Source organism: Scyliorhinus torazame, chromosome 2 (assembly GCF_047496885.1).
Source record: "Scyliorhinus torazame isolate Kashiwa2021f chromosome 2, sScyTor2.1, whole genome shotgun sequence".
NCBI classification, from domain to species: Eukaryota; Metazoa; Chordata; class Chondrichthyes; order Carcharhiniformes; family Scyliorhinidae; genus Scyliorhinus; species Scyliorhinus torazame.
Window position 1 is genome coordinate 214714045 of NC_092708.1, and position 27256 is coordinate 214741300.

The 27256-nt window shown below is 50.3% G+C and overlaps 1 protein-coding gene across 2 annotated transcripts in view; it reads left to right on the top strand.

The window, feature by feature from the left end:
• Nucleotides 1–27256, top strand: part of rbm44 (RNA binding motif protein 44) — a 290943-nt gene that overhangs the window by 165767 nt on the left and 97920 nt on the right. For both annotated transcript variants that reach the window (XM_072483580.1, XM_072483588.1), the window contains 3 exons: nucleotides 1677–1726; nucleotides 18312–18405; nucleotides 25835–25910. In XM_072483580.1, coding sequence (XP_072339681.1) covers nucleotides 1677–1726; nucleotides 18312–18405; nucleotides 25835–25910 — 220 coding nt within the window. The remainder of the gene's footprint in view (nucleotides 1–1676; nucleotides 1727–18311; nucleotides 18406–25834; nucleotides 25911–27256) is intronic.

The window sequence follows — 27256 nt, forward strand, 5'->3', positions numbered from 1 at the left end:
GGAGGATACAGCAGGATTTAGATTGTTTGGAGACTTGGGCGGAGAGATGGCAGATGGAGTTTAATCCGGACAAATGTGAGGTAATGCATTTTGGAAGGTCTAATGCAGGTAGGGAATATACAGTGAATGGTAGAACCTTCAAGAGTATTGAAAGTCAAAGAGATCTAGGAGTACATGTCCACAGGTCATTGAAAGGGGCAACACAGGTGGAGAAGGTAGTCAAGAAGGCATACGGCATGCTTGCCTTCATTGGCCGGGGCATTGAGTATAAGAATTGGCAAGTCATGTTGCAGCTGTATAGAACCTTAGTTAGGCCACACTTGGAGTATAGTGTTCAATTCTGGTCGCCACACTACCAGAAGGATGTGGAGGCTTTAGAGAGGGTGCAGAAGAGATTTACCAGAATGTTGCCTGGTATGGAGGGCATTAGCTATGAGGAGCGGTTGAATAAACTCGGTTTGTTCTCACTGGAACGAAGGAGGTTGAGGGGAGACCTGATAGAGGTATACAAAATTATGAGGGGCATAGACAGAGTGGATAGTCAGAGGCTTTTCCCCAGGGTAGAGGGGTCAATTACTAGGGGGCATAGGTTTAAGGTGAGAGGGGCAAGGTTTAGAGTAGATGTACGACGCAAGTTTTTTACGCAGAGGGTAGTGGGTGCCTGGAACTCGCTACCGGAGGAGGTGGTGGAATCAGGGACGATAGTGACATTTAAGGGGCATCTTGACAAATACATGAATAGGATGGGAATAGAGGGATACGGACCCAGGAAGTGTAGAAGATTGTAGTTTAGTCGGGCAGCATGGTAGGCACGGGCTTGGAGGGTCGAAGGGCCTGTTCCTGTGCTGTACATTTCTTTGTTCTTTGTTTGTTGAGTGCTGCCAGGTTGATGTAACAAATAACTGAGTCTGCTGCAAAGTTCTGACTTGATTCTAAACTTCCACTTTGATAAACCCAAAGACACAACTTAATCCCCTGCAGCCCAAAATGATTTGTCACTAGACCGGACAACAGGAACCAGTAGCACCTCACAGTCGGAACAGTAAGCAACACATACACTATAAAATATGAATCCTTGCTTTGGTTACCAACCAGTTAATGCGGTTGAACTACTGATCCCCACAAACCAAAATTTTCCCAGATTCAATACACAAGCCAAGGTGAATTAGCTGATGTAGCAAAAGAGGTGCCACATTCCTGGGAAGGTACGGAAGTATCAGCCTTTTAACTGAGGTGAGCAATGTGCTTGGTGGCACAGTGGTTAGCACTGCTGCCTCAGCGCCAGGGATCCTGGTTCAATTACAATCCTGGATGACTGTGTGGAGTTCGCACATTCTCCCCTGTCTGCATGGGTTTCCCCAGGGTGCTCTGGTTTCCTCCACAGTCCAAAGACGTGCCAGTTAGGTGGATTGGCTATGTAATTTAGCCCTTTGTGTCCAAAGATTAGGTGGACTTATGGGGCTACAGGGCTAGGATGGAGGGAGTGGACCTAAGTAGGGTGCTCTTTTAGAGGACCGGTGTAGACTCGATGGGCCAAATGGCCGCCTGCTGCACTGTGGGATTTTATGAAGGTATAGTCGAGACATCAATAACATGCTGAATGTTGAATGGAAAAAGTAACTCTTAGCATTGTTTTGGATAGCTGCTGTAACATTTTTTCTTTTTTCCTATTTCAGTTGGGAGAACAGCAACCAATGTCTCAATGTCAGAACAATTCAAATTATAGGTAAAAAGTACCAAAAATGTATTCAACATGCATTTTGGTTAGTTTTTCAAGATATCAGCCACCTTAGCTGAATTGTAACCTTTTTCATTTTATATATTTTCTTTACTAATTTCCTCCCATTTTCTCCAGAAGACACTTACTCCGTGATAAGCAATCCAGAACACTCGCTGTCCTCTGGCATCCTGCCAAGCAGTAATTTTTCTTGTATCACTCTGCATATTGAGAATTAGAAGACAGCCAATCCACGCCTGATAATATCCTGAGCCAGATTCTAGCCACATAGTAGGAGTTGCTAAACAGCGATCAGTAAAAGTTGAAGAAATTTGTCTATATTGTTACCTTATTGGATGTCCACTAATTTGGTATAGATCTGGAGTTAAGCTGGGATCTCTTGCGTTAATATGTGTGGTTACTATAAATGTATTTAGGGTATTTTAGTAGATAAGTTGTTTTTTCCTTATGGGAGAAAGTCTGGACCCATTAAAGAAAAGTACAAATTAGACTGTAATGGATAATCAGGAAAAGGCAGTATCCAGTTTCACAATACCAAGAAGAGAGCAGGGACAAATATCGGGGAGCCTAAAAATAAGTTGAGGGAAGAGGCTTAATACAAGTAAAAACAAAAAAAGGCAATGGGGAAAATAATGCAGTTTAATATAAGCAAATGTACAGACCCTGATAGTTTCCACCTTTAGGTGGTGAAATTCCAAATGCATTTGTCATTATTTCCCAAAGCTGTCTAGATTTGTGAGTTACATCTTTGAATTGCAAAATTGTAAATGTCTTTCCATTATTAAGACAGTAGGGAGGGAGAAACCAAAAGACCACGGACATGCCAGTTCAATATTGATTTAAAGTGCAATTACTGGCACTTCATTATCAGTGACTAAATGAGTGAGCACTTGGGACAGGAATTAACTGGTCTAAGAGAGTTCACATGGATTTGTGGACTATAACTTACAAATCAAGTTTGAGTATTTTGAGGAGGCCACTAACATGGTGGATAGGGGAGTGTCTAATTTCTGTCTAGATGGACTTTCAGAGAATATTTATTAAGGTTTCGCACAAGATCCTATTAATAAAATAAGCAGGAATGATATTGGAGCCTTGGGAGTATGAGCTAATAATTGTTTGGAATGTAATAGAGCTCAAATGGGGATAAACAAGAATGTTTATTGGTGGAATTTGACAAGTTTCTTTTCCCACCCAAAATTTGTACTTTGTGCCATATATATCATGAAAGACTATTGTATATCCACTTTTGCAGATAACACTAACTAGCAGGAAATTACAAACGGACATCAAGAGGTTGGCCAAAATTTTACCTTGCTTGGGTGGACTTGCACCTGACTCGGGAGCACGTGAAATCCTGTGAAAAGTTGTTGGGTGCATGTCCCAACATCATCACACACTCGCGCAATATTTCCATCGGCAGGCAAGCGTGAGAGTGGGAAACGTGCCCACCATGCAATTTAGCCAATTAAGGGGCCAATTGAATGCAATTTTACATGGCCTGTCTGCTTTTAATGTTGGCAGGTGGGCAGATTGTCCAGGTGGCATTTACCTTTTAGCTTCAACCTCGATCCATGGCAGAATTAACTGTCTGGGCTGAAATTAAATTTCAAAAGGTGTCTGGGGACTGAGGTTTGTGTTTTAACTGTGCTGCGTAGATACTCTCTGCATGGTTATTCCATCGCAATTTATTTATTTTTACAAGTCTGCAGCGGCTGTCCCCGAAGAGAGTACATTAGAAACACCAGCCCTCACAGTCCCCTGTCTCGGCGCCTGCACTATTCTCACCTTCCACTGCAGCGCTGATCCTTTACCAGCGTGTGTTTCACGCTGGCTTCCCATTATTGACCAGCCAGTGTGAAATCCCATTCCGGGGTTGATAGTGGCCGGAAATGGATTATGTGCCCATTTCCAGTGCCGAGTGTGTACAACCGACAAACAAAAAATTCAGTCCATTAAGTGAGTGGATAAAACTGGCAGATAAGAGTTCAGTGCAATGAAATGTAAGTTCCTCCACTTTGAATCCAAGAACAATAAATCAAAATATTTTCTTAATGACAAGAGATTTAAAGATTTGTGTAAGGAGCAAACGGATTTGTGTCCAGGTAGATAGATCACTAAAAACTAGTTAACAGGTACAAATTCTAATGAGATAGGCTCAAGAAAATTGGAACATAAAGGGAATTGCATATGGAACCTCGGCCAGCCCTATAAATGAAGCGCTACCCAAAAAAATATTGGATGCTAGGTCAGCTGAAGTGTTCAAGACTGATTGACAGGATTTCATTCATTAAAGGCTACAAGAGATGTGGATCTGGTAAATAAATAGAGTTGAAGTACAACTTAAGTGGGCACAGATGCAGGGCCTCAGGAGCCTCAAGAAAGAATGTTCTACTTGATCAGAAGTAGCAGATATGTTCCCACATGTCAGAATTCTCTTCCAGAGCCATGGGCTGAGAATGGAAGAGTTTGTTCATCGTATGTGCCACCGTGACTCAGGTCTTTGAGCGTATGAGCTCTTCCATTAAGAGTGTGCCAACCTCATAGTAAACTACATAGCAGCACTTGGAATGCATGTAGGAACAGATGCATGCCACACTAGTTTCTGAGGCTTTGAAGGTCCCAGTGGCTCTGAACCTCTATACCTCTGGATAATTCCAGTTATTTGCTGGAGATAATCTGTAGGATTTTGGAGGAAGGGTCCGCCAGTCTGGAGGAGCTAAGGGAGAGGAGGGTAGAGCTGCCGAGGGGGAATGAGTTGAGGTATCTGCATGTTAGGAACTTTGCGTGAAAGGTCTGGAGGGGGTTCCCTAGGTTTCCGGGATACACCCTGCTGGAGCGACTGCTGCTTCCGGATGTAGAAGTGGAGAGAAGAATTGGGGATATATGCAAGTGGCTGGGGAGCAGGGAGACAAGCGGGTGGTGAAGATCAAGGAGAAATGGGAAACGGAGTTGGGAGGGGCGATCAATTGTGGAGTGAGGAACTGCATAGAGTAAACGGGACATCCTCTTGTGCAAGGATGTCTGATACTTTTAAGTGGTGCACAGTGTGCATATGACTCAGGCGAGAATGAGTGGGTTCTTTCACGGGGTAGCAGATGAATGTGAGAGGTGTGGGCAGGGGCCAGCGAATCACATGCACATGTTTTGGGGAAAAATTGGGAAGATTCTGGACAGGAGTGTTAGCGGTCTTATCCAGGATAGTGGAGGAGGAGGTGGACCCGGACTGTTTGGTGCCGATATATGGGGTTTCAGAGAAGCCGGAGCTCATGGAGAGGAGGATAGCCGATGTTGTGGCCTTCGCCTCACTGATTGCACGGTGTCAAATTTTACTGGAGTGGCGTGGTATTGCCACCGGGGCTAGCGGCTTGGCTGGGTGACCTATACAATTTCCTGCAGTTGAAGAAGATAAAGTGTGAGTTAAGGGGTTTGAGGAAAGGTGGGGGATGTTTGTGACTGTGTTTGAGGAACTATTCGTCGCAGGGGGGAGGGGGATGAAAAAGGGAAAAAATTTGAACAGACTGTATAGTTGATTGTTGGGAACAATGTTTCCCGGGTGTTTATTTGCTATAATCTGTTTTGATACATGCTTGTAAAAAAAAATACATTTTAAAGAAAAAAGATCATCTGTAGGATTTCCCAGTCAGCAACTTATCGCTGCATCAATATGGTCACCTGTGCTGCCTTCAGAAGGGTTATTAATATGTGCACTTGCATGCTGATCCGGACAGTCAGGCTGAGGGGATGTAGAATTTGGGACCATTGCTGGATTCCTCTAGGTACACGAGTCAACTGCAAGCATGTTGCCATCAAGACTCCTCCAGACAAAGAAGTAGTCTTCATCAACAGGAAAGCTTCTCCATGCTCAATGTACAACTGGTCTACTGCCACCACAGGTAGATCCTTTAGGTCTGTGCAAGGATCCTGAGAAACTGCCACTCTGACTACATACGAAGCTGTGCCCAGGTCCCTTTGCAGGCCTCCCCATGTGCCTACAAGGGTGCATATTGGGTGACTAGGGCTACGCACTAACTATGTGGCTACTGGTGTCTGCGCAAAACTTGAGCACAAATGTGGAGGAGGAATACAAGAGCAGCCATACGTTAACTCACGTGATTGTTGTTGCCATGGTGCTTCTGAAGATGAATTCAGAATCCTGGATAGATCTAGTGGATCCCTTTAACCAGGGATGAGGAATTTCTGCCTTTTGGCAGAATTCCGACTTTTCGATTATGGGATTTTCCCCTTTGACACATTGAGCGAGATTTTACGACCCCCCACCGGGTCGGAGAATCGCCGTTGGCCGTCGGGAATTCCGCGCCCGCCGAATTCTCCGAAGGAAGAAAAGTCGGCGGGGCGTCAATCGCGCCGCACACCTCGGAGAATGGCACGGGTGGGCGCAAGGCAATGGATTTTGGGGCTGCCGATATTCTCCCGTCCGGATGGGCCGAAGTCCCGCCGACGTGATGACGGGTCACGTCGGCGTAAATCAAACCACCTTTCAATCGGCGTCAACCAGTGCTCAAGGTTTACGCCGACCAGCGTGGAGGTGGGTGACGGCCTGGGGGGTTGCCCGCCGGAGAGGCGATGGCGTGGCCGCAGTCTGAATGTGTGGGGGAGAGGTGTGTGTAGGGTTGTGTGTCTGTGTGTGCGGAGGGGGGGGTGTGGTTAGAGTGGGCTGGGCTCCGGGGGAGTGCCGGGAGGGGGGTTGAGTGCCGGGGACGGGAGGATGATTGCCGGGGAGGGGGACGGGGTCCGTGCCGGGGAGAGGGGGGTCCGTGCTGGGGAGGGGGGGGGGAACGGGGTCCAGGGAGGGGGAGGGGGTTCTGTGCCGGGGAGGGGGACGGGGTCCGTGCCGGGGAGTGGGACGGGGTCCGTGCCGGGGAGGGGGATGGGGGGACGGGGCCCGTGCCGGGGAGGGGGAGGGGGCCGGGGGGGCATACCGGGGAGGGGGATGGGGGGACGGGGTCCGTGCTGGGGAGGGTGATGGGGGGGACGGGGTCCGTGCCGGGGAGGGGGATGGGACGAGGTTCGTGCCGGGGAGGGGGATGGGATCCGTGCCGGGTAGAGGGACGTGGGGGAGGGCAAGTGAGTTGGTCCACCTGGCCAGGTGCCAGCCTCCAACAGTCGGACCCATGCGGTCCATGCCACCTGGCTGGGAGGAGGAGGGGGTATGGGCAATGATGACATGTCGTTCCCCCCCCCCCCCCCCCCCGAGGCCGTCATGTTTTCCGATCAGCCAGCGATGTTGGCCGCCGTGGCGGCAGCCGCTAATGTCCATGTTGCCCTGGATGAGGAGGAGGAGGAGCGTGCCAGAGAGGCGGCGCAGGCTGCCGCAGAGGGGCAGGCGGCAGCCGACCAGGCTGGAGGGACACCTGACCGACAGGACGAGGAGGGGGAGGAGGACGTCGCGGCCCCACGGCAACGGAGGCACCCGAGGATGCCCCATGTGTACCGGCCCTGGCAGTCATACCAGGACCTCACGGACCGAGAATGCAGGAGGAGACTGTGGATGAGCCGGGAAACCGTGGCACACATCTGCCACCTGCTGGCACACCTGTCACCGCTTGGCACTGGCGGGGGACACCCTCTCCCCGTGTCCGTCAAGGTTACGGTGGCCCTGAACTTTTATGCAACAGGGTCATTCCAGGCACCGAGTGGGGACCTGTCCGGCATATCGCAGACATCGGTGCATCCGGGCAGTGACAGACCCCCTATATGCCATGGCGCACCGCTACATCCGCTTCCCTGTGGACCGGGCCAGCCAAGATGCCCGGGCCGTGGGCTTCTCGGCCGTGGCCGGGTTCCCCATGGTCCAGGGCACGATTGATGGGATGCACGTCGCTGTGCGGCCGCCTGCAGATGACAGGGCCGTGTTCACCAATAGGAAGGGGACCTATTCGATGAACATACAGGTGGTCTGCGACCACCGCATGATGATCCTGCACGTCTGCACCCGGTACCCGGGCAGTGTACACGACTCATACGTGTTGTCGCGGTCATACATCACCGGCATGTACGAGGGACGCCATCCCCGGCTGAGGGGCTGGTTGCTGGGCGACAGGGGCTACCCATTGCGATCGTGGCTGATGACGCCTATACGGAGGCCACGCAATGAGGCGGAGAACCGCTACAATGATGCCCATGTAGCGACAAGGGGAGTGATAGGTGCTTTGGCGTGCTGAAGATGCGTTTCAGGTACCTGGACCTCTCTAGGGGCGCCCTCCAGTATCGGTCAGATAGGGTCGGCCGCATCATTGTGGTGTGCTGCGTCCTGCACAATATAGCCCAGCAGAGGGGCGATGTGCCGCAGGCAGAGGAGGGCGGAGTGGAGGAGCAGCAGGAAGAGGTGCAGTCCTCCCCAGATGAGGGGAATGGGGGCAATGGTCAGGGCAGACGGGCTAGACACGGGCGGGTGGCTGTCCACCGTTACCGGCTGGGCCAGCGGGCACGGGACAGGCTGATAGCCGCCCGCTTCACTGACTAGATGGGCGTGGGAATCGGGTAGTAACAGCCGACCACCCACACCCCCCACCCATCCACCCACCCAGCACCCTCACCCATCCACCCACCCAGCACCCTCACCCCCCTCCCCAACCCCACCCATCCCACCCGCATGCACACCACCCCCCCATTGCCGATCCACCTGCGGCACAACGGCCGGGCTCACACAGTTGCCGGTGGACGCGTGTCTATTGCAGGCCATGGAGGATGATGACAACCCGCTCTGCGATGAGCTCCTGGCTCCACATCGTTGGACTACGTCTGACCCATGGCCACAGTACCACCATCCACCCAGACCATCCCTGCATGCGGCTGTGACACTGCAGCGCACGGTCCATCCTCTGCCCGGGGGGATGTTGATGGCGGCCCAGGGGAAGGGGGCAGACTCACCTGGGGCTGAGGTAAGACCACCCCTCACACACACACATGCGCTCAACGTACATGACACCCCACCACACTTTGGACAGAGCACAAAGGCAGCTTCTGTAGGTGTAACATTGACTTTAATAACGAAAGGAGTTCATGCACGTGCCCTAGCCCCTAAAACTCATCTGTGCCCTGCACCCGTGCCAAGTTACTCAGTGTCTAATTGTTTGACCTTACGGACCCTATGACTACGTCTACGTGGTTCCCCAGACGGTACAGCAGAACTGGAGGTGGACTCCTGTGATTCCTGCCCTCTGACACGGGATCCCTTTGGCGGCCGTTTCCTGGGGCGTCCTGGCCTAGATGGGCCAGGCTGCGGCCCGGGCGACTGGGATGGCGAGCTGCCAGCCTGTCCTGCCCGTTGCCCACCCGATGCACCTGGGACGGAAGGGAGGGGGGGGGGAATCCGAGGTGTCGCGGTGTTCCGGGACCTCCCCTACAGGGGGACCCAGGATGGACCTCAGCACCTCCTCCTCCCTCGGGGTGCCCGATGGCCCCCAGGCCTCTACATGGGGGGGGATGCGAATGGACTGGCCATCCGACGCCCCCCCCGACATCTGGCGCTGCCAGTCATTGAGGCCCGTGCTGGTATCGACAAGGATCTGCAGGTTTGCAGCCATGGAGCTCAGGGAGTTGGCCATCTCTGTCTGTCTGGGCGACGCCGGCTAGCACATGGCCAATGGCGCCGATGCCCTCAGCGATGGCCTGCTGAGACTGGGCCATGGCCTGCAGAGACTGTGCCACGGAGTTGAGCCCCTCTGCCATCTGGCGCTGGCGCTGGCTCATGGCCTCCTGTGAGAGGGCAGCCATGTCCTGGGTCACAGATGCCGCCTGCACGGAAAGCCCCAGGCCTCGCAAACCGTTCCCCATGTCTGACACCGTCGCACCCATTGCCTCACCCGCGGACGCCACCCGTGCGGTGTCGGCCTGGGTGGCACGCATGACCGGCACCACTCCCAGCTCCTGGACGCGGGTGGACTCCTCCACCTGCGACTGCAGCCGCCGCAAGCTGGCCGTCACCCTCTTCGCTCGTCTCAGGTTCGGTGGTTGCATCGGACCTATGGGTGGGTGTGGTAACTCCAGGAACCCGGGATCCATCTGGGCGGCAGATGTTCGCTTGGGCTGGGCTGCCCTCCAACCGCCCGGCCCCTCTGCTGTTCCTACCTCCATCTGCTGTACCGGGACAGCTGTGTTGTGCGCACCAGTGAGTGTACCAGACGCCTCATCACTTAAGTGCCCAACCGAGGTGAGTGTTTCTGCGATGGTGGAGGGTGTTGGTGACAGCAGTGGCGTTGTGTCGTGTGCATCATCCGACTCTGGGTCCATGGCACTTTGGGGTGGCAGTTCGTCTCCGCCCATCCAATCTGTGTCACTGTCCTGTATTTCAGTTTCCTGGGTTGGGGTGTCCTGGGTAGGGGTGTCCTGGGTAGTGGTTTCGTGGCTCGGCTGTGACGGGGGCCTGTGGCTGCCCCTCTCGTCGCTGGGTGGCACACGCCTGCGTCGTCGCACCCGCACGAGACGGGGGCGTCGTCTCCCTGTTGCTCCAGGTCTCTCCATCTCCAGTGGCCTCCGAGGGGCATCCTGCGGGCGTCGCATGCCAGAGGGTCCGAGTCTCTCCGTCTCCAGTGGTCTCCGAGGGGCATCCTGTGGGCGTCGCATGCCAGAGGGTCCGGGTCTCTCCGTCTCCTGTGGTCTCCGAGGGGCATCATGCGGGCGGTCTGCATCTGCGGGGATGGGTGCCTCGACGTTTGCTCCTGCGATACACAATGAAGCATGCATGGTTAGACACGCAGGCAGTGATCAGGTGATATGGGGGAGGGGGATATAGGGGAGGGGGGATATGGGGACGAGCTGTCGGTGGCTCACTTGCTGGTGGGCCCCCGACCTCTGCATCAGCAACCTCCCGGTCCTCAGGTCCGCCAGCCAGTTCCAGGGCCCTTTCCTCATGTTCGGTCAGTGGCCTCATCAGCTGGGCCTCCTCCAGTCCTCACAAGCTCCCTGGTGTTGTGTGCGTGTTTCTCCTTTGGGGGGGTGGTGGCAGGGGTAAAGGGCAACAGTGTTAGACAGGTATATGAATGCACGCCATCGGTTGCGCGTGTATTGCAGAGGTTAAGGTTTAGTGCTAGATGGGGGAGGGGGGATATGGATATCGGGCGGGGGGGGGGGGGGGGGGGTGGCGGCTCACCCTGGCTGCTCTGACAAGGTCGTTCACCTTCTTGTGGCACTGGGTGCCTGTCCGTGGTGTCAGGGCCACAGCGGTGACGGCCTCTGCCACCTCCCTCCACAGGCGCCGGCTGTGGCGTGGGGCAACTCTGCGGCCGTGTCCGGGATACAGGGCCTCCCTCCTCTGCTCCACTGCGTCCAGGAGCGCCTCAATGTCACGGGACTGGAACCTCGGGGCTGAGCGGCGGGCGGCCATCCGGTCGGGTGTTCTGGTCGGGTGGGGAGGGCAGCGCGTCGTTATGAGCCGTCACGCCGTGCGGCGTGTATGGCGCCGCACGGCGTGAACCACGTGAGCCAGCGCGGATAGCGTCACGTCGCTGCTAGCCCATTCCGGGCCGGAGACTTTGCGGCGTTTGGGGCGGCGTGATGCAGGTGGGATTTGCGCCGTTTTTGGTGCCGGTCGGCGGACTTTGCGCCGATAACGGAGAATTTTGCCCATTATTCTGACCTCCACCTCCCTCTCTCTACTTTGCTTCATATGCACAGTACATAATCCAGAGAAGGTTATATTCTGTTGTTAAGTATAGACTTCATTCGGCATTATATGCACTAATTATAGGATGCTTATCTGCTGAGGCTGCTTTGGTGATTTGATACAAATGCATTGGTCCACAGTCTTGCTGATAATAGAAGATAAACAAAAGGAAAGCTATTTTCATCCTCTTGACGTCTAATAACTCCACCCACCTGAAGTGGCCCAGAAGCATTTGTATTTCACCATAAATCATATAAAGTGCTATTATTTTCTGGCCCCTTCGCTATAGTGACTTTGCTGTTTTGCACTAGCATATATATATTTTGTTTCGTCCCACAAAATTTTCAGACTTTTTTTTGCTTTCACTCACTCTCATCCCTGAATATATCCCAGCAGCTGTCTTGAAAATCTTGGTAGTGGAATGTGCTCTGCACAACCTGACACCACAAGAGGGTGAAGGTTTAAAAAATGAGGATATTCTGCAGTACAATTTCTCCTCCCAAGGATGGCGATATGGGACATGATTTTAGGGCCACGTTACGCTTGAACGAGAGCACAATACTGCCGTTAGACAAAGTCGAGAACCGTGCCAGGCGCCAATCGGTTTACGATCTGCGCAGCTTGCTCCCATTGGTGTAGTCAGGATCCTGCTGTGGCATGGCAAGAAACCAATAATCACCACTTCATAGAATCATAGAATTTACAGTGCAGAAGGAGACCATTCGGCCCATCAAGTCTGCACCGGCTCTTGGAAAGAGTACCCCATTTAAACCTCCACCCCAACCCAGTAACCCCACCTAACCTGGACACTAAGGACAATTCAGCAGGGCCAATCCACCTAACCACATCTTTGGACGGTGGGAGGAAACCGGAGCACCCGGAGGAAACCCACGCAGACACGGGGAGAACGTGCAGACTCCGCACAGACAGTGACCGAAGCCGGGAATCGAACCTGGGACCCTGGAGCTGTAAAGCAACAGTGCTAACCACTGTGCTACCTGCCGCCCTTAACGCTATCTCCATACAATTAACGAAATGATCCCGATGTAACGGCCTCTCGTGATCTAAGTGCCTCACCAGCAATGGTCACCAAGCAGCAATTAGTACACCTCCATGTGAAGCTGATGGAATGGCTGCTGTGGGGATCCGAGGAGGTGAGTAACCATCTTTGCTTCCAGGCAATGAGCCCGGTGTCACTGGTGCTGCTGCCCCGAGATGGGGGGTTGCGCGAACCTGAGCTTGGGATGGTGGGAAGATCTCAGCGCCCGTGAGTTTGACATGCAACCCCCTAGATCATGTGTACCCATTACAGGGGAAACCTCAGTCCCTGCTTGTCTGTCCCACCGGGTAAAGTGAGTACTTCACATCTCCCAAGTGGATTCCCGTGGGTAGGCATGCCATGTAGCATGTGGTAGTTATTGCCCAGCATCCCAATCAGACTGAAATGCCTGGATACTGTGCAGGAAGCAACGCTACAGACGAAGTAGCCAACATCCAAACCCCAGGGGCTTGGCCCCCAGCACTGGGGACATTTCCATGACCAGAGAGGTGATGTGTGCACTAGAGAGGGGACTAGTGCCTGGTCCAGGTAATGTTACGTGCAGGTGTCTAGGGTACAGGGTCTGGGGCCCAGTGACCAGGGGCCCCGCTGCGGCCGGGGGTGCATGGGTAGGATGTGTTGGATGATGGGGGGAGGGGGGAATCAATGGGGGACTGAAGGGTGCCCGCATGGAAGGCAGCCTGATTGTCACTCGCCCTCTCCAATTCCCACAGATATTACACGAGATGGATGATATCTTGCACACCGCAGAAGCTGACCTCGCGGTGCTGCTGGCAGGCCAAGTGGCTAGGTGCCAGAGGAGATGGCAGCATCGTCAACAGAGACTTGAGGTGATTGCCCATGTGCAGTGGCCCGTCCCACACTTTGAGGACCCGGTAGCTTAATCAAGCCATGGAGGGGCCCGGGGGAAGACTGGCAACTGCCCATGGTTTACCGCCTTCGCTGGTCTTTCGAACAGATGGACAGCATGTGCTGCAGGAGGCTCAGCCTCAACAAGGAGATGGTACGGTACCTGTACCATGTCCTCGCATATTGGTACCATGTGGAGGAGGAGGAGGATACCTGCTCCTAGTGGCCGTCAAGGTCACCGCAGCCCTAAACATCTACGCCTCAGGATCATTCCAGGGATTGAGCGGGGATTTGTATGGCATTTCACAGGCTACATCCTACAAGTGCATCCACCAGGTCACGGATGCCCTGCGTGCTCGGCAGCAAACTATATAAACTTTGGCCTGGCCCAGGCAGCAGGATTCTCCGCCATTGTCGGGATGCCCCAGGTCCAGCGGGTGATAGATGGCACGCATGTCGTTTTGCACGCAGCGGGACATCGGGGAGTGCCCTACATTAACAGGGAGGGGTTCCACTCCCTGAAGGTTCACTCGTGTGCAACCACCACATGAGAATCTCTCATGTCTGGACACGCTTTCCCAGGAGTGTGCATGACATCTACATCCTGGGGCAGTTGGGCATCCCTGGCCTCTTCAAGGACCACCCCAGGATGGCCGGTTGGCTCTTGAGGGTTATGAGGTAACCGCTGAGGAGCTGGCTAATGACACCAGTAGGGAGGCCGGTGACCGATGTGGAGACCCTATAAAACAAGGCCCATGCGACCCTCTGGGCTGTCATTAAGCAGTTTATCGGACTCCTCAAAATGCTCTCCCTCCCTGAGGGTCACCTGTTTCGTTGTGGTCTGCTGTGCCCTCCCTAACCCGGCACAACAGCCAGGTGAAACGTTGGAGGATGAAGAACATGTGACCACCTCTGAAGAGGAGGACACGACAAACCAGGAAGGGCTGGAGGACGAGCCTGGCGAGGATCCTTGAGACCAGTCGGAGGATGGAGGACAGGTGATAGCTGTGAGGATTCAGCAAACCCGGAGGGCCAGGGAGACCTTCATCCTCGCCTGCTTCACATAGGACGTGGCTTTGTCTGTCATCTCCTCTTTCCCCCCCCCCCCCCCCCCCTCCCAATCCATTCCCCACCCCCCTGCACCTTATTATACCCTCCCAGGGTCTGTGTGGCATCACCCCAGGGTGACTGGACTGTGTCGGCACTATGTCAACGGGTCACTGTCGGTGGCAGGGGAGTGATAACACGGTGAGAGCTGAGCACTGGGGCTCCTCAACCTATGCCAAAGTCTGACTCCTGCTGAGTGCTCGGACAGTTCAAGATTCCCTTAACTTTTACATCCAGGTTCAGTCGGCAGTTCGGAAGGCAAATGCAATGTCAACATTCACGTTGAGGGGACTAGAATACAAGAGCAAGGTTGTACTTCTGAGGCTGTATAAGGCTCTGGTCAGACCCCATTTGGAGTATTGTGAGCAGTTTTCGGCCCCGTATCTAAGGAAGGATGTGCTGGCCTTAGAAAGGGTCAAGAGGAGGTTCACCAGAATGATCCTTAGAATGAAGAACTTGTCATATGAGGAACGGTTGAGAACTCTGGGTCTGTACTCGTTAAGAGTTTAGCAGGATGAGGGAGGATCTTATTGAAACTTACAGGATACTGGCCTGGATAGAGTGGACATGGAGAGGATGTTTCCACTTGTAGAAAAAAACAGATCCCGAGGGGACAGCTTGAGACTGAAGGATCCTTTAAAACTGAGATGAGGAGTAATTTCTTCACATAGAGGCTGGTAAATCTGTGGAACACTCTGCCGTAGAAGGCTGTGAAGGCCAAGTCACTGAGTGCCTTTAAGACAGAGATAGATTGGTTCTTGATTAATAGGAGGATCAGGGGTTTGGGAGAAAAGTCCTGGAGAATAGGGATGAGAAACATATCAGCCATGATTGAATGGCATAGAAGACCCGATGGGCTGAATGGCCTAATTCTGCTCCTATGTCTTGTGGTCTAAGACTAATGAGGTCAGAAGCTGAGTGGCCTTGGTGGAGTGAATGTCAGTGGGCAGGTTATTGTTAAGCAAGTGCTGCTTGATAGCACTGCTGATAACCTTTCCATGACTTTACTGATCAAGAGTAGACTGGTGGGGTGGTAATTGGTTGGGTTGGATTTGTCATGCTTTTTGTTTACATGATCTACCTGGGCAATTTTCCATATTACTGGGTAGCTTCCATAGCTGTACTAGAACAGCTTGACTTGGGGCACGTAAGGTTCTGGAGTACAAGTGTAGTACTACTGGAATATTGTCAGGATCCAAAGCCTTCGGAATATACAGTGCCTTTTGCCGTTTCTTGATATCACGCATCATTTGTATGCGTGATGCTGGGGACTTCTGGAGGCAGATGTGATGGATAATAACTCGGCACTTCTGATTGTTGAAAATGCTTTAGCCTTATCTTTTGCACTGACGTGCTAAGCTCTTCCATTACTGAGGATGGGTGTATTTGTGGAGCCTCCTCCCTCCAGTGATGTGGCAGGACTGCAGATCTTGGATCTGATCTGTTGGTTGTGAAATTGCTTAGCTCTGTCTATCACTTGCTGCTTATTCTATTTGGTGTGCAAGTAGCCCTGTGTTGTTCCTTCAACAGGCTGAGATTTTTAGGTATGCCTGGTGCTGTGCTTGGCAGCCTCTAACCCCCCCTTCCTTGCACTCAGATGGGCTTCTAATTGTGTCCGGCGTCCTTCCCCCTCCTGTTATGCCCCACAAAGCCAAGAGTCTGATCACCTACACTACCCCATTGCATGCAGATGCAGAACGTTGTTCCCACAGCCTGATGGCCTCTGTGTGATATTGGTTGAGTAACCCTCTGAACTGTCCTCCCTTTTATGCTCGTACCTAATTTTTTGGGCCAGCCAAGACTGGCTCCCTTCCATATTGCTTCTTTGATGCACCTGTCCCTGACCTAGCGTGCAACTCCTGCACCCCCACCAAAATCTATGAACCCCTTTACGCCTTTAATTGGAGTTATTAGTGGACCGGGTGGGTTCTCAGTCCGGGGTCCCTTTGCCCTGATGAAGCTCGCCAGTAGTGAGAATAGCAGGAGGAAACTGACACGCTGGCTGACACCACTTCATAACCTGCCTGCTTCCATTCCCAACCCCAACAGGACCTAAAAATCCATCTCCAGACTTTTATTGTAGGTTATTTTGAAACTCCTAGGCCCTCGGTGGAATAAACTCTTTGGTAAACTTGTGCTCAAATGGTTTGTGGTACGTTTTCAAAGATGCTGTGCTTTTCCTAAAGTTTCTCTCCAAGGAGTTTGTATTGAAAAGTACAAATGTCCTTTTCAGGTTTTTTTTCTCTTGTCCAATTTGGAAATCCGGGGCGAAATTCTCTGGAAACGGCGCGATGTCCGCCGACTGGCGCCCAAAACGGCGCAAATCAGACGGGCATCGCGCTGCCCCAAAGGTGCGGAATGCTCCGCATCTTTGGGGGCCGAGCCCCAACCTTGAGGGGCTAGGTCGGCGCCGGACAAATTTCCGCCCCGCCAGCTGGCGGAAAAGGCCTTTGGTGCCCCGCCAGTTGGCGCGGAAATGACATCTCCGGGCGGCGCATGCGCGGGAGCGTCAGCGGCCGCTGACAGCTTCCCACGCATGCGCAGTGGAGGGAGTCTCTTCTGCGTCCGCCATGGTGGAGACCGTGGCGGAGGCGGAAGGGAAAGAGTGCCCCCACGGCACAGGCCCGCCCGTGGATCGGTGGGCCCCGATCGCGGGCCAGGCCACCGCGGGGGCACCCCCCGGGGCCAGATCGCCCCGCGCCCCCCCCCCAGGACCCCGGAGCCCGCCCGCACCGCTTTGTCCCGCCGGTAAGGTAGGTGGTTTAACTTACGCCGGCGGGACAGGCATTTTAGCGGCGGGACTTCGGCCGGAGAATCGCGCGGGGGGCCCGCCAACCGGCGCGGCGTGATTCCCGCCCCCGCCGAATCTCCGGTGCCGGAGACTTTGGCAACCGGCGGGGGCGGGATTCACGTCAGCCCCCGGCGATTCTCCGACCCGGCAGGGGGTCAGAGAATTTCGCCCCAGGTCTCTTTGTCCTTGACAAATATAATTGAAGATACTGCAGGATTTAACATCCAGAGAAAAGGGGTTTCCAGGTTGGCCGAGTGAATTTCGTGCCACTTGAGCAGATGGTCCCAAGTTCACTGCTAAATTAGGTCATCTCGGGCAGAGAATGTACAGGTGGCCTGTTTGGAAGGAAATAATCAGAAACTCCTGTCCTGATTACTGCCCAATTAACCCTTCTGTAAAATGCCCTGGGTGCATGTTAGGCAAGGACTGCGATGCAACACCAGGACTTTTACAAGGATCAGACAACTGTTATTCGTGTCTACAATTTTCATCAAAATTCACAAGGAGGGAAAGATGGCTCAGGGAGGATTTCATATTAAATTAAAATTTGCAGTTTAGGTGAATTCTGATTATCGCCCAGGTTAAGACTCCAGGTTAAGACTCCAGAATTATAGGAAATAAAAAGTCCACTTATGGAAGTGGCAGATGGAGCTGAATGTATGAAAATTCTAACCTAAAGATCCAGCTAAATATCGTCCAGCGTTCTCATTTTCTCAGTGTTTTTATTTTCTCAAAAAAATTTTAAAAGCTGAGAACTAGGTTTAGAAAAATGACCCCTTGCCTATTTTGCAATTTACATTCTTTGGTTATCATACTGAAACATTAATATTATCAAAAGTCTGAGAAACTGGGGACAGCACGGTGACGCAGTGGGTTAGCACTGCTGTCTCACGGCGCTGAAGTCCCAGGTTCGATCCCAGCTCTGGGTCACTATGTGGAGTTTGCACATTCTCCCCGCGTTTGAGTGCGTTTTGCCCCCACAACCCAAAGATGTTCAGGGTAGGTGGATTGGCCACGCTAAATTGCCCCTTAATTGGAAAAATGAATTGGGCACTCTAAATTTTTTTTTTTTGAAGTCTGAGATACTTGGATTTTACATGAGTACAGGAATTCACCTGGATTTTCTTGTTCTAATTAGAGATCGCATTGCTGAACAAGAGGTACCATCTCAGGAAACTGCTGCTAAAAAGCTTGTTGGAGCCAAAGAAGAAGCTGATGTGCTATCTGATGAGGTAAATATACAATTAAATATTCAATGAATATTGTAACAATGTGATTCCCACACATTAAAAGGAAGATAGAACAAGCCCAAAGAACTTTGAACCTATAGAGATCTATAAAATACTGGGAAGCTTACTCAAAAATGTAATATAAAAATGCCTAGTAAGTGAAAATATCATGAAGGGGCAGGACAGATTTGATTGACTATTATTGAATTTTTTTGAAGAAGTAAAGGATAGAAAAGGGTAACAAAGTGAGTTTTAATATATTTGGATTCCCAAAAAGGCTTCGATAAGGTACTACATAGACAATGATTAAGGTCAGAAAATGTGGAGTTGGGACAAGCAGCAGAACGACAAGCAAGTAAGCTGCAGAGCAGAGAAAAGAGTAGGAGTTAAAGATAATTAGTCAAATTTGCAAATTTTGATAAACCTATGCCAAACCTATGTGGAGTTGGGACAAGCAGCAGAACGACAAGCAAGTAAGCTACAGAGCAGAGAAAAGAGTAGGAGTTAAAGATAATTAATCAAATTTGCAAAAAAAAAACAGGGGTTGGTTTAGCACAGGGCTAAATCGCTGGCTTTGAAAGCAGACCAAGGCGGGCCAGCAGCACGGTTCAATTCCCGTACCAGCCTCCCCGAACAGGTGCCGGAATGTGGCGACTAGGGGCTTTTCACAGTAACTTCATTTGAAGCCTACTTGTGACAATAAGCGATTTTCATTTCATTTCAAATGGTGGGAAGTGGCAGTAACCATTTACAAAGCAGTCAATACAGAGGAAGACTGAAATACAAGATGACAAGCTTGCAGAATGAGTGTGCAATTGACAAATGAACTTCAATGCAGATCACTGAAAGGTTATGCATTTTGGAAGAAGGAGGCCAAATACTCCTTGGATAGTTCGAGTGGAATTTCCATTTATGAGACTAAGTGCAGTGGTGATAGATTCTGGTGACACCCACCCACTGGCCGTAATGGCCACCCACTGGCCGTAATGGCGAGAACTCACATCCAACTGTGCACTTGGAAGCTCATTCATTATGCACAGGTGAGTATCTGACTGAATAAACTGGCAGATCGAAGATGATTCGTCCGTCAGCTTGCGGGTTCAAAGTTCCAGGCGCCATATTTAAATGCCAATTCAACACATGCATCTCACTCCAGCTCATCTGCCTTCTGGACACTTGTAGAGATGTCTTTCACTCAGAAGAAGAAAGCCAAAAACTTAATGAAACAAGCAAAAGCCTGCTTCACCCATCAGAGTTTGAGGCCTTGATCAAAGGAGTGCGGGTGCGTATGGGTGCCTTGTAAAAGAGATGGCTCCAGGAGGCACATGGACCTAGGACCTCTGGGTTAGGATGCCATCACACAGGAGGTAAGCACCACTGGTACCTGGGTTGGAAGCGCATCCAGTGCAGGAAGAGGATGAATGATCTCATCTGCTCCACCAGGGTAAGTCATCCTTCAACTCCCTCCAATATCAAACTCTCATCATGGCATCACATACTTTCTTTCCGGATCTCTTGCATCCATTAGCGGGGGACACGTATTAACACTTATTTTCTAACTTTCACATCACCACACACTGGGGACATGCACCTTGCCCAACCACTGTTGCAAGTGCCTGCACACAACAGTCCTGAAAGATCACAGACATGGGGAGGGGTGGCCAACATTTCCCTCAGAGTTTGAGGAGCCTGCAGCCGGTGGCTTGGGAGGGCAGGAATTGCTCCTGTAGGTAAGGGTAGATCGGCTTCTCCCAGCAACCTAGTACAGATCACTGCTCCATCATGTCAGTAAACTTGACAATCTGACTGAGTCACATGCATCTTGTATAGCCATGTTCGTCAACTGAAATCCTTGTTCTAAGGCACCAGCATTTTGTGGCCCACAAAGCAGCCGATTTCCAGTCCAAGCCCCCTGACTGTCAGAGGAGGAAGGGCACAGCTTTAGATTCAACTTAAGCTCACTTTCTGGAGAACACCTCACTAATACGCCCTCACAGCAGTTTAAGGCAGGGACAGTCTAGGTCTCTGGCACTCAGAGGGCTGCTGAGGACCAGCCAGCTGCTCTGTCTGAGTCAGGTGATGAGCCTCCAGAAGCAGCTGCTAACTCCATGCTGGAGAAACAATAGGCAGATATTCGACAGTCACTCAACAAACTAGAGTTAACAACTGATAAGTCTGTCTGTGTTCTCTGATATCGCTCCCAACATGTGAGCTCTTCAAGGCCAGTATGGGAAAGTTGGCAATCACCATGGAGATCTTGGTCCAGCAGATCTTGCTGGGTTTGCCTCAACCCTGCACCCTATGGCATCACACCTGGTGGGCACAATCATGATGGAGGTGACATGGGGACAAGGTGCCTTAACCTCCCTCCAGATGTACCATCTCCTGCAGCAATCTAGTCGGTGCCTCAGGCATGGAGGGAAAGGCTGAGCATCAGCTAGAAACACTGGCGACTTCCTCTCAGGACATTCCCAAGGGTGTGCAGCCACTCATTAGAGTTCCCTCTGCCTGTGACTCCGTCCACTCCTAGCTACTCAGGGCTGCCAATTGTGCAGGCAACCCTTATCATGCTGGAGTCCTCCAAGCCTTGTGCACAAGCCACAGTTATCATACATCAGGATGTAGCAGTCCGCAAGTTGCCTCCACCTCTGCTGTGGATATTGGGGGCTGCACTGAGGGGTAACAGTCAGATTAGGACGGTTAAGATATTTTGATGTCACTTTTGATTCATGAGTGATCTATCATTAAAACAAGTGCATTGTTGTGAATACATTTGATGGTTATATGAATGTTTTGGTCACTAAAGACGTTGTGAAATTGTGCATTGGAATCCACTCATGTTGAAGTTTAGCAATCCTCCCACTTAGTGATAATGTCCCACTGTGAATAACATTCATGCGATAACTTCAGTTGAACTGGTCTCCCCATCCTTGAATTTCTGACCCTTCTTTCTCAAGGATACCTTTGAATAGAACAGCTCATGAGCATTGATAGAATTTGTGTCAACTCTGGTAGTGGTAGAACATGACATGTCCTCATCTCAGTCACAACAGTGACGAAAGCGTCAAGTCTTCTCCCACATCATTCAGATTCCTCAGTGGACTCTCAGTTCCCAGAGTGAGTGCATTCAGGGGCACTGCAGACCAAAACTGAAATCTTGGCCTTGGCACATTCTTGCTGCAACTGTTTGGACATCTCCTGAGATGAAAGGAAATGGCATTGAGAGCTGGGAGAGATGTGACCATATGCCCTCGCATAACTTTTCTGTCAATATTAAAGTATCACGGGAACGTCTTCATGTCTTCATTCCTCCGTGGCATTATCATGCTCATACTGACCCTCAGCAGCTTCCTGTGCCATTGGATCTTCATCCTCGATGAGTTCCCATCTTGCACCAGTTCACCCTCTGGCAAGGGCTCAGCTCTGCATTGCCAGATTGTGAAGGGTGCAAAACACTGCGATGATACGGGAAACCCTACCAGGAGTGTACTGTTGTGAGCTATGAGTGGCCCTAGCATCTGAAGCACATCTTCAGACGTTCTGTGGCCTGCTCTATACGGGAACATGTATAGCTGTGAGCAGCATTGTATCTCTCCTCAGAATGTCTCAAGGACATTGCACCAGAGTCATCAACCTGTGTTTCCACCATTTACAAGGCACAAGTCAGAAGTGTGATGGAATACTCTCCATTTGCCTGGAAGAGTGCAGCTCCAACAACACTCAAGCTCGAAATCATCCAGGACAAAGCAATTCACTTGATTGGCACCTTTTCCACAAACATTCACTCCCTCCACCACCAGCAAACAGTGGCAGCCGTTTGTTGAGTGTTTTTCAAACGTTTTTTTACGGGATCCACTTTTGCCAGACGGTTGGCCTTCATGCCCCATGCCAGTCAACCTTCGTGACCAAAGCCAGGTTCCCTTACTTTTAATGTAAAAAGGGAGTCTGCTTGGTCCTCATGATCTCACTCCAATCAGGTTCACAAGCGGACAGGGCAATGCGCATATCAGGTGCACACTTCAGCCAGTTCCTTTGTGCTGTCTTCATTATTGTGAGCAAGGAAAATCAAACTTCGCACATGTAGGTTGTCATGAAGGGCAATAGCAACAAAATGCTTGTTTGACCAGTACTGGATACTCCTGGGAGATGCTATTCCAGAATGCTGACAGCCTCATGTCACAGGCAAGGTACAGCAGCGTCATCTTTTCATTTGGATTCAGCTTTAAATTAATAACTGACTCTGAGGTCTCAATCTCCAAAAGGGATTTTTCACACACCACTTTCAAAATCTGAAACTTCTCTCAATTGCCAATACTTTTCTGTACATAACACACATGGGCTTTGCATCCTTATTTGAATTGGCACAATTGACAAAACCGTACCTCAGGAAATCATCTTTATACTGCTTTGTTCCCGAGTTACCTTTCTCTTTTGTAGGCTGTTAACCAGAGATCCTGGAGCTCTGTACAGAGTTAGCATTGCTTTGTCCTGCCCTGGACTATCCTGTGCAGCTCTCTCCAGCAGATTCATACATGAGATTATGCCAGTAGGTACACGCCTATTTGCATCTCTGGCTGTCTTTTTTGGAAGAAAACAATTCGTCTTCACAGTCTTCTTGTCTTGCGTGCTAGCAGCTAGAAAATGGAAGATGCTCTCCTCAATGATTTGCGTCAAAATCACGTATATGCTAGGCGCTTGACGACAAGTGGCCAGTAGCGGCCTTTGGGCGCTTAACATGCGATCGGAGCCACCACGGGAATGCCGTCACGGATCGCTCTGCAACCCTCCTGACACGTGCCACAATCCTGCGGATCGCGACCAGCACTTTGAAAAATCCTGATCTACAAGATGCCCTACAGAAATTGGCTGCTTAGGCAACACCTTCAAAACCCATGACTGCTACCATCTGGAAAGACGAGGCCAGCCGCTAAATGGGAACACCATCACCTGGAATTCCTCCCCCCCCCCCCCAACCCACTCACCACCTTCACTTGGAAATTATTGTCACTGAGTCGAATTCTGGAATTCCCTCCCTAACATCACTGTGGGTGTACCTACACCATAGGGACTGCCACAGTTCAAAAAGCAGTTCATCACCACCTTCTCGAGGGCAATTAGAGATGGGTAATCGATGCAAGCCGAGCCAGCAACACCCACATCCGCAAATATTTTTTTTAAAAATGCTATCATGATGCTAAACCGATGTTCTGGCTGATTTGATCATTTCAGTTCGCCTGGGCATGTCCCATCAATGTTTATGCTGATCACTCCCAGCTGAACAGGTGTTCATCAGCCCAAGTTCATCCCATTAGCATTATTTAAAGAGACAGACACATACTTACAGAATCTTTACAATGCAAAATAGGCCATTCAGCCCATAGAGTCTACACTGGCTCACACCTAATCCCACTCCCCTGCCTGATCCCCATAAACATGCAGATTATTTCTTTCCAGATAAAAATCCCAATTCTCTTTTGAATACCTCGATTGAACTTGCCTCCACCACCTTTACAGGAGTTTGTTCCAGACTCCAGCCACCCTTGGGCTGAAGAAATATTTCCTCACATCACTTCTACTCTTGCCCATTATTTTGAATCTGTGTCCTCTACAGCTTGATGTACTCCCAAGAGGGAGAGGTTTCTCACTTTACCCTGTCCATACCCCTCATGATCTTGAATACCACAATCAAGTTTCCTCCCAGCCTTTTCTCCAAGGAAAGCAGACCTAACCTCCCCAATCTGTCCTCATAGCTGCAGTTGTTTATCCCTGGAATCATAGGGCAGCATGGTGGCACAGTGGTTAGCATTGCTGCCTGAAGCACCGAGGACCTGGGTTTGATCCCAGCCTCAGGTCACTGTCCATGTGGAGTTTGCACATTCTCCCCATGCCTGCGTGGGTCTCACCCCCACAACCCAAAAGGTGTGTGCAGACTACATGGAATGGCCACGCTAAATTGCCCCTTAATTAGAAAAGAAGAATTGGGTACTTAAAAAAAAGATTTTAAGGGAAAATTATCCCTGGAATCATTTGTTTGAATCTCCTTTGTACTCTCTCCAATGCCTTCACATCTTTCCTCCAGTGTGATGCCCAGAACTGGATGCAGTACTCCAAATAATGTCTAACTAGTATCGTATGCAAGTTCAACATGACCTCCTTACTCTTGTACTCAATCCCTCAATTAATAAAGCTGCGGATACCATATGCTTTATTAACTGCTTTCTCAACATTGCCTGCCACTTTCAAAGGCTTAAGGACATAGACACCACGGTCCCTTTGTTTCTGTGCCTCAAGAGTTTCTCCCTTTAGTTTATACTGCCTCTCCACATTCTTCCTACCAAAATGCATTTCTCTGCATTGAGCTACCATCTGCCACTTTGTCTGCCCAGTCACCATATGTCTTATGTTCTTTTGAAGTTCAGTATTCATGGCTTACGTTTAGGCTGATGGTAGTGTATTTTGGGGGATGTTTTGGATAATTTCTGCTATATGTCTGGAAGGATAACGGATTTAGTGACCACCTTAGCTCATAAGCTCTCATCCTTTCTTTAAATTACTTCCAAATTTTACAATTCCCAAAACAGTCTCACCTGGCCTCCCATTTTCCAACCACCATAAGCAATCTCGAACTCATCCGAAACGTATGTAGCCCAATTTGTATTATGTCCCATTCAAACATTATCGCTGGTGGACCGATATCAGCTCCAAGTCTGGAACGTCTCAACTTTAACATTCTGAACCTTGCTTTGAAATTCCTCCACAGCCTCACCACTCCTTCTTACTGTAATCTCCTACCAGCCTTTAAGATCTTTGTGCTGCATCAATTCTGGCCTCTTACAGATCTGACTTCAATCATTTCACCTTTGGCTGCTATACCTTCAGTTCCCTTTGTGTTGACTATCAGCCTTTCTAGCTACTTAATTCCTTTACAGAGACTCCAGACTCCTTAAACCACCTTGACCAATCCCCTGTCCTACTATCTCCTTGTATTTCTGCAGGGTGGTTGATAATTATCCTGTGAAGCATGAAGTTCCTTGGGATGTTCTACTTGTTAAAGGTACTAAATATTGCAAGTTGTATCCATTCAAATGCAATTGCTATTTCCACTAAAGGAGAGATTTCTTGTAACCTGACTGTCAAACTAAAAATATTGCACAGAATGAAAGATAGGCATTACGTGTCACAATCTTTCCTGTGTTTGAAGGAGATGTTTAGTTATGCTGCAATGTAGATTTCCCCCAATTTGCAGAAAATAGCTAGTCGCAACTAATCTTCACTCTGACTTTTTCAAAAAGCTTCACATGGTACCTCTGGTAATAGTAAATGGACACTCAAAAGTTCAGTATTGGCAAAAGTCCATATTTCTTCAGTGGTGCACATTATTAAAAACAAATTTGAAGTCTTTATTTAAAAAAACTCTTGATTTTTGTTACAGCCACAAACCGATCATTATCAACATGTAGGACATAAAGTTGAAGCAAAGAATGATTGTGAAAATATTGTAAAACGGGGTAAGTTATGAATACCTTTTATTTTGCATAATGCGTATATGAAAGATATGAATCCCTTTTAATGGAAAATTACCTGATATCCAGAGGTAACCCTGCAAGATTCTTTAATGTGTTTTCTACATTATGATGTGGAGATGCCGGTGTTGGGCTGGGGTGAGCACAGTAAGAAGTCTTACAACACCAGGTTAAAGTCCCAACAGGTTTGTTTCAAACACTAGCTTTCGGAGCACTGCTCCTTCCTCAGGTGAATGAAGAGGTATGTTCCAGAAACATATATATAGACAAATTCAAAGATGCAAGCCAATGCTTAGAATGCGAGCATTTGCAGTTAATTAAGTGTTTACAGATCCAGAGATAGGGGTAACCCCAGGTTAAAGAGGTGTGAAGTGTCTCAAGCCAGGACAGTTGGTAGGATTTCACAAGCCCAGGCCAGATGATGGGGGGTGAATGTAATGCGACATGAATCCCAGGTCCCGGTTGAGGCCGCACTCGTGTGCAGAACTTGGCTTTAAGTTTCTGCTCAGCGATTCTGCGTTGTCGCGCGTCCTGAAAGCCGCCTTGGAGAACGCTTACCCGGAGATCAGAGGCTGAATGCCCTTGACTGCTGAAATATTCCCCGACTGGAAGGGAACATTCCTGCCTGGTTATTGTCGCGCGATGTCCGTTCATTCATTGTCGCAGCGTCTGCATGGTCTCGCCAATGTACCACGCTTTGGGACATCCTTTCCTGCAGCGTATGAGGTAGACAACGTTGGCCGAGTCGCATAAGTATGTACCGCGTACCTGGTAGGTGGTGTTCTCACGTGTAATAGTGGTATCCATGTCGATGATCTGGCACATCTTGCAGAGATTGCCATGGCAGGGCTGTGTGGTGTCGTGGTCGCTGTTCTGAAGGCTGGGTAGTTTGCTGCAAACAATGGTTTGTTTGAGGTTGCACGGTTGTTTGAAGGCAAGTCGTGGGGGTGTGGACCTTGGCAAGACGTTCATCTTCATCGATGACGTGTTGAAGGCTGCGAAGAAGATGTCGTAGTTTCTCTGCTCCGGGAATGTATTGGACGACGAAGGGTACTCGCTTGTCAGTTGTGTCCCGTGTTTGTCTTCTGAGGAGGTTGGTGCATTTTTTTGCTGTGGCGCGTTGGAACTGTCGATTGATGAGTCAAGCGCCATATCCCATTCGTACGAGGGCATCTTTCAGTGTCTGTAGATGTCTGTTACGCCCCTGCTCGTCTGAGCAGGTCCTGTGTATACAGAGGGCTTGTCCATAGGGGATGGCTTCTTTAATGTGTTTAGGGTGGAAGCTGGAGAAGTGGAGCATGGTGAGGTTATTCGTGGGCTTGCGGTAAAGC